The following is an 8078-nucleotide window of genomic DNA, read 5'->3' as shown; positions in this document are numbered from 1 at the left end:
AGAAATTAAAGTTGGGAATGGCACACACTTCTAATCTCAGCAGCACGCAGGCAGAGACGGGTGGATTTCTGGGGCTCCCCTAGCCTCGCTCAATCAGGAAATCTGTGAGCTTCAGGTAGAAGTCAGAGACCCTATCTCAAAAAGACAAGGTGAATGGGAGGAATGATAGCTGAGATTTCTGTGTGGCCTATATGCACATGCACACACATACACAGGTACATGTGTGCAGATGAAACCACACACACACACACACACACACACACACACACACCTGTACATACACATACATAAAAATTAATTTCTTGTAAAGAATAAAGAGTACTGGATCTGAAAGTAAACCCATGATTCTTGTAGTAGACACTGTCAAAGTCTTCTTTCTCAGGCCGTGGGTGAGGGGTCCTTCCTCCCACAGGCTCCTGACCTGGGTCTGCTCTGTCTTCTTCCCATCGTGGCTCGGTGATGCCAAGAGAAGGGGAGACAGTCTGGAAACCAACATGCCCTAATTCTGTGTAAAAAAGACTACTCATCCTCCAGGCCCTATGCAGATCCGCAGAAGGTGCACTGGGTGGTGGCTTTCTGCGGAGTGGGCAGAGATCTCCGTGGACGCCTCCAGAAACTCCAGAATTATTTGTGTTCTCTTCCCTCACCCCACTCCCCAGCCATAAAATATGATGACTCCCAAAAATCGCAGACTGACCTACATATTTTCCTGAAACAGCTGGCCTGTAGAATCTCTCAAACTTAAGTTAAAAATAGTCTCTGGCTCTAAAAGAAGGATGGGCCCTTGGTAACAAAGCCAACTTACAAATGTTCCCCTTCTGAACAGAGGGCACACAAAAGCTGACCCAGCTTTGTCCTTAGAGCACTTCCTTACTTATGCTCAGCCCTCCTTGCTCTGGAGGCAAATCCCTACCTGAAATCATCTCAGATCCTTGCTTTATCTGTAGACAGCGGGCAGGGAGAGAAAGGCACTTACAACCAAGCTAGAAGCTGGGTCACTATTTCCATTTCACAAGTTCCCATCTGGCCTCAGAAAGTTGAAATGACTTGTCTGGGTTTTCACGGCCAGTATGGGAAATCACATTTTAATCTTAGGTGTCACTCCAGATAGTGTGGTGGCTGCAATGTGCTCCTCTGTTGCAGCCAAAGTCCCAGAAGATAATCAGGTCATGAGTGTGCAAATCCTGAATAGAGGGTAGAACTCTGAACAGAGTTGGAATTCTCCAGGACTTAGACATGTGCTTCTAAACAACTCACCCAAGGAATGATCAGTAGGATGGGGGTCGGGATGGCTGAGGGGGTTAAGCACATGTTTAGGACCTATGTTCTCATCTCTAAAACCCACAGAAAAATCTGGGAACAGTAGCACACACAGTTGTAATCTTGGGGCTCCTATGAGAATCTGGGAGGCAAAGGAGGAGAATCACTGGAAACTTGAGGGCTAGCCAGCCTGCAACATGCAACACACAAGAGTAAACCTGTTTCAAATGAGGTAGATAATTAGCACAGACACCCGACATTTCCACACGCTTGCTGGCATGAATCAGTGTGCGTGCACGCGCGCACACACACACGCACGCACGCACACAAACACAATGCCTCGGGTATCTTGCTAACTGATGGCTTCTCCCTCCACCTGAGGGCTTCATCCTCCTTCCCAGGGAAGATGAGTGAGGATCCACAGTGTCATTGGCAAAGACCTGGTTTCTCCCTGTAGTGTGGAGTCAAAGTTATCGACAAACTCTTAGTCTTTGCGCTGGTGGGAATGGGGTTTCCGGGTGGGAGGTGGCACCTGATATCACCCAGAGTTTTGTTCCAGAGGCGGAATCTCTGAGGTAGATCTACAGTGACAAGATCTCAAAGGTGACCCCAGGGACACAGAACTGTGATAATTATAGACGTGGATCCTGGAACACACTTAAGGCAGCCTAGGCCTAGGTAAGCCCACTGGTAACAACTTTGAAAGAAGTATTTCATCTTGAGATGCTGACAGGTTAGGGAGAAGATGAAGAACTGAGAAACTTTTGACAGTTTCATGGCTGAAGAACCTGTGGATTCTGACTCCTGTGATACACAGACCCTAAGGAGACTACGTCTGGGGAGAAATGACCAAAAGGAAGGAATACTACCATGCTTCTACTGAAGACTGTGCCCAAAATCTGCAAAGAGGTTATACACTCCTATTTTGCTGGCTTGTGTTGCTTTTTGTTTTTAATTTATTTTACATCTCAAACTCAGTTTCCCCTCCCTCCTCTCCTCCCCACACCATACCCTTCCCCCTCCACATAAACACCAATCCTCTCCTCTGTTTCTCTTCAGAAAAGGGCAAGCCTTCCATAGGTATCAACCAGCCATGGTACATCAAGTTGCCGTAGGCACCTCCTGTAGTTTAATTTTTACTTGATACAGCAAGTCATTTGGGAAGAGGAACTCCTAACTGGGAGAAAACAAGTCTTTATGAGTTATGGGCAAGTCTATAGTACCTCTTCTTGATTATGAGTGGTGTGGTGGGCTCAGCTCACTGTGGATGGTGTCACCCCGGGCAGGTGGTCCTGGAGGGTATAAGAGAACAGGTTGAACAAGCCACAGGCTCAGAGCCAGGAAGCAACACTCCACCATGGCTTCTGCTTCAGTTCCTGCCTCCAGGTCCCTGCCTTTACTCCTCTCCGTGATGCGGTATAGCCTGAGAATTCTAAGGTGAAACAAATGCCTTCCTCCTCCAAGTTGGTTTTGGTCATGGCATTTATTACAGCAATAGAAGCACTAAGACACCAGGTACATTCTAGTCTCCAGCTGCCCCTGCCTGCATAGCCTTGAGTCTCTTCCCCATGTCCTGGATTTCAGATGAGAGAAGGCAGCAAGTCTGGCCGTTTGGCAAAGAGAACAAACATACAGCCAGCAAATGGGTTTGGATGCACGACGACTGCAGTGCCCATACACAGAAGGGAGCCTTCCATAAATAGGGTGAAGTAGAACAGGAAGAGGGCGGTGGGTGTAGGAAGCCTTCCTCTGTTTGTTTTTAAAGATTTGGGGGACATGATCTATGTGATCCTGGATGGACTGGGGCTTACTATGTACATCAGGCTGGCCTTGAACTTGTGGCCATTCTCCTGCCTGTGACTGCCATGGGCTGAGATTGCAGGCATGCATTACCACATTCAGCCTCCATCTGTATTGTTACCCAAGCTTCCACAGAGATTAGCCTTGTATTGGCTGTCAGCGGCCCTGAGGAACCCGATCTCCAGAGTGGAGTGGAAGGGCCAGTGACAATGGTCAGAGGGGCTCACCCCCATTTCAAGATGCCGGCCAACCGCGTCTCAGCTTGCGTAGCCAGCTGGTTGCCAATCACCAAGATAATGAAAGTCGAATGCTTGACTCCAGGGGAGAGTTTTGGGTACCCTCATTCCTGGGGCCTTAGGCACTAAGATGTAGCTGTCCCCACCAGGCCAGGAAAGTGTAGGTGAAACTTTCCATTTAACAGAGGGCTGAGCATATAGGCTCCAGTTGAAAGCTCTGTTCTGCTAACCTCCTGCCTCAGCTTCAGGCACCCCTTACTTTACATATAAAAAAACCAGGTGTCACTCTGGATTTGAGTGACTCTAAGGTTTGGAGTTGGAAGAATGACATTCCTCACATGCAACAGGTCTTCACTTCAGTTCCCCATTTCTGTATAACTGAACTTCCCTAAACTGGGTGATTTAAGCCAGGAGTGGTTAATTCTATGATTTGGCCGTGGGGTTGGGAGTGGAGTGGGGGGGGGGGCAAGTCTGAGCTGGTTCTTCTCTGTTCGAATCAGCCAAGGGCACTGACCCAGATGCTCTCAGTAGATACCAGACTGAAACACAGAGAGCTCTTCACTCAGATGAAGACGTGTGGGACTCCGCTTGGCTTCCACAAGGCTCTCCCCACACTAGCCTGGGTCCCTCGCAGCATGGGTCTCAAGAAACTGAGTCTTCCCGTGGTTGGTGGCTGAGTGACCGCAAAGCTGTCAGGCCTTCACAAGCAAGAGTAGTGTTGGCACACTGTTGCCACTGCTGTCTTGGCTAAAATTAAATCCTAGTTGAGGGGGAATAGACCCCATCTGTAGGTGAGCAAAGTAGTTCACACATCCAGAGATAGAGTGAGGAGGGAGAGGGACCATCCTTGGAGGTCTATTCATCCCTCAACTCTTCATCTGTCTATTTGGGTCTATTCTATCCCTCCTCCCCCACCCCAGGAAACTAGCTAGGTCTTAGTCCTCTGTTCAGGGGCAAAGAAGGTGCCAGGGTGTGTTGTGGCCAGCAGAGACCTGTGCTTGTGTTCACAGCAAGGCAACGGGTATGAGAAAACCCCAAGAATGGGTCAAGATGGTTCAGCCACAGAGACCAGAACGCATGCCCCAGGGCTCCAGCCTCACACATGCTCAGCTCCAAAAAAGAAGAGTCACCTATTGTCCCCCAGACTGTGCCACTCAGAGAGGCTGTGTGTCAAGGGCAGATGTGACATACTGTCATATTGTATGTGACCAGTGGTACATACAATGTCTCCCATATCACAGAAGCCCCCTAATCCTTAGAGACTTCAGGGAAGCAGGGGCTTCTCAATAATGGCTTGTGTTGAATTTCCACAAGGCGAACAGGGCACAGAATGGGATCTTAGTCAGAGTAAGTAAAAGAGACATTTCCTGCACAAGGAAGATGCACGTTAAGTACCCTATTATTAGGCCATTAAACTCCAGGATTATAAGAGACTCAGTGCTATTAGCCGGAAACACAGGAAGCTCATGGCCAAAACCATTTTAAGAATAAAATGGAAAGCTTCATAGAAGAATTTATGGGAAATATAGAAGTGACTTTGTTAAGATTGTACAAGTGGGAAGCTAGGACCATCCCCTAGGCCACAGGGGTAACCCTGCTGTTTGGCTTGAAGGCCCTTTCTGGCTGGGGGAGGAGGGTAAATCCTATTTACCTCTGGTCTTGTCCCTTTCATGGGCCCTAGTCTGCATGCCCACCCAGCAGCGGTCACTACAGTGGCCCAATAAAGCTTACTCTGTCACAGTGGAGAAACTGACAGCTGCTGCGCTCTGGCCACCAGTGGGGGACCTGGTGACAGTCAGGACCTGTGAAGGTGAATGTTTTCTCTTTGGACACTGATAGCAAGTGCATCGTAAGCTGTCGCATAGTAAGCTGTGAGCTTACTATGCACATGCACATGTCGTGCAGCAGTCACTCTAGACCAGGGTGCTGGCAAGCCTGGGGCTCATTTTGAACTTGGGAAGCTGATGCCCAGTGGTTTGGGAAGGGCATTTTCTGTCCTTGCTGAAGAGCCAGGTACACCTGAGTGACTTGCTCTGGGTAGCCCTAGCTTTGCTGCTCCAGCCTTCCCTGCTACAGGCCATGCTTGGGTTGCCTTTGAACGTAAACCATCCTCAGGACTACTGTTGCATGCTGAATCCTGTGCCCTCCACGCGGCTTCTTTGGACACACAATGGACTCGTGACCTTCATATACACCCACATCCTGTTCTTCCCAGCAGGCCTGGAACAGCAAAGCTCTTGCCACAGGACTAGGCTCTTGAGGTCAGTTCACTGTTGGCATTCCTGACCCTCCCGTTGATTTCCACTCCCTTCTCAGGACTTCAGAGGCTGTGGAGAAGTGGAGGAAGGGCCCAAGGTGCCTACTAGAAGCTGCAAGCAGAGAAAGCAGTGAGATTATCTGTCCCAATGCTGAAACTCTATATCCTGAAGCCCAGGATGGAACACGGCCTTCTCCAGCTCAGATGCCCTTCTGCTTCACGTAAATGACCAGAGACATCACAGCACCAAGACTTGAAGGCATCCGAACCTTACTGCACACAGTCCAACTCCATCAACTAAGAAGGGGCCTTCTGTCAATTTCTCCAAGAGGAAACTGAACCCCAAATGCAGTACACAAATTCTGCTGTCACCCCGGGCACGATGCCTCTCTATCACCAGTGCTCTCTCCTGGCCCTAGGGCTCTACCATGTCCTGAGGCTAAGGAAGGTAGGGCACCTGAACACCGTGTTGAGCAGATCTCGCTTATCTCAGATTATGCTCACTGTGGGCAGGAAAGGAATCTGAGTGTAGGTTGCCCACCTCCTAAGTCCAAGCTCATCGCTAGGGAGAAGCCCTGGGAACAGCACTGACAGAGTCCATGCAGCCCAAACCTATTGGACAGAAGCAACCAGACGGCAACACACCTAAGCGTGAGTGCCCGCACTCAGCCGTGTTTCTCTGACCTTGAATGTCTTAATCTTAGCAGGTACAAGAAGACAGCATCAGCCAGCAGCCCAGAAAGAGCCAACACCACCATCCCATACTTGCTCTCCGTGGAAATTTTAAACAGACAAAAGAGACAACAACAGGTAAGAGAGATGCTCTAACTTTATAAAAAAACAAGATAATACAGCAGTATTTGATTAGATTTTTTCTGGCAAGTTTATAAAAAAAATCTGGAATAAAAATGAGAAACATAACTTAATAAAAATTACAAAACTTTTCTTAGAAAGACAATGGAGGGTAATGGTGAGTAGCAAAAGCAGCAGCAACATGGGAGGAAAGCTGGTTCTGTGGTGAGACAAAGCCTCCAGAGACTGGCCTGAGCCTGGGCTGAGTGGGGAAGGAAGGGGCAGGCAGTGACCATCAGAGAGGCAGGGAGGCTTCCCAAATGAGGCCAGGCTGACAGTGGCTGGCAGTGGGTGGCAGTGGGTGGAGGGGAATGCAGGCCTCATGCAGCCCCTCTGGCAGGGCCTACAGGCCACATGGCAGTGATCCACAGAACTCTCATTAGAAGTTCTTCTGTCCATTGTTCCCCAGCTGAAGAGCCCGGTGAGCAGTCAACTGGAGCATAGGTGTGAAATGTGCCAGGGAAACCCAAGAACCACGCGTGTGCAAGGCATATGCAAGGTGCTTTGCATATCGTCTACACAATAGCCAAGGCAAAGGCAAGACCACTTTGGAGTGGGCAGGAAATACCTTCCAATGTTCCTTGAATGGAAAGATGTCAAAGACTGCTAGGCAGGCGCTTGACTACATTCGGAGGTGGTCTAACCCTGACTGCACAGGTAGCTGAGAATGATCACCAAAAAAAAAAAAAAGAGAGAGAGAGAGAGAGAGAGAGAGAGAGAGAGAGAGAGAGAAAGAAAGAAAGAAAATATAGGGGTTGGGGATTTAGCTCAGTGGTAGAGCGCTTGCCTAGCAAGTGCAAGGCCCTGGGTTCGGTCCCCAGCTCCAAAAAAAAGAAAAAGAAAAAAAAAGAAAAAAGAAAAGAAAGAAAATATACACAGTAGCCACTCAGACAACCAAAAGGTAGCCTGGGCTCAGGGGTTGCTTATGGCAAGGCCCAAAAGTACTCTGGGCATAGACTGCCTTGGTTCTGCTTGCTGTTTTACAGAAGTAGGATCGGGATCCACAGAGGGATCTCCTAGACTTGGAGCAGGGGCACTCACTCCAAGATGTGGTGTGTCAATCTTAAATGCCTACTCCCCTGTGGCAAGGCTGACGAGCCAGGGAGCCTGGCTTGAGACAGAGACATCCCAGCACTCCTTCCACCTGCCTCCCCCACAACTGGAGACGTGCGGTACCTGGGGGAGCAGTGTTACTGTTAGATCTCAACTTGGAAAACTAGAGGTGCCTACACGGTCCCTAACTGGGCAGTAGCAACCATGGACTAATTCACATTGTACTTCTCTTCCGCCCCAGCATTCAGAACCTTAGGACAGGATGGAACGAAGGTTAGGAGGCAATAGATGTATGAAAACATGTTAGTACTTTCTCTGTTTTCCACATTTCCGGGCACGCCTTCTAGGGCAGAGCTCACCAAAGTCTTCCACTTCGTTTTCATACTCTTCGTCCTGAACAGTACCTAGTTAGGAAGCAAAACAGCAAACACAAGTGAAAATGTCAGCTTCCTGTCCACCAGAGCTTAACATCCTGCTAAACCTGGTTTCTCTGGAATCATTGTTTTAAGTTAAAGAAATGAAGCTTTTTGCCAGGGTTGTAGAGAATGGAACTTTCTGTTGAGTCCTATCCTTGGGAGTTGCTGTGCTGAGTCTGCACATCTATGATCATTTCATAAGCA

The 8078-nt window shown here is 48.9% G+C and overlaps 1 protein-coding gene across 6 annotated transcripts in view; it reads right to left on the bottom strand.

The window, feature by feature from the left end:
• Nucleotides 1–6364: 6364 nt before the first annotated feature.
• Trank1 (tetratricopeptide repeat and ankyrin repeat containing 1) overlaps nt 6365–8078 on the bottom strand; it is an 80499-nt gene continuing 78785 nt past the window's right edge. For all 6 annotated transcript variants that reach the window (XM_039081618.2, NM_001191799.2, XM_039081614.2 and 3 more), the window contains 1 exon segment: nt 6365–7862. In XM_039081618.2, coding sequence (XP_038937546.1) covers nt 7762–7862 — 101 coding nt within the window. In that variant the 3' untranslated portion in view covers nt 6365–7761.

This window comes from Rattus norvegicus, chromosome 8 (assembly GCF_036323735.1).
Source record: "Rattus norvegicus strain BN/NHsdMcwi chromosome 8, GRCr8, whole genome shotgun sequence".
Taxonomy (NCBI): Eukaryota; Metazoa; Chordata; class Mammalia; order Rodentia; family Muridae; genus Rattus; species Rattus norvegicus.
The sequence above is the reverse complement of the archived record's forward strand: the minus strand, read 5'-3'. Positions and strand labels throughout refer to the sequence as shown.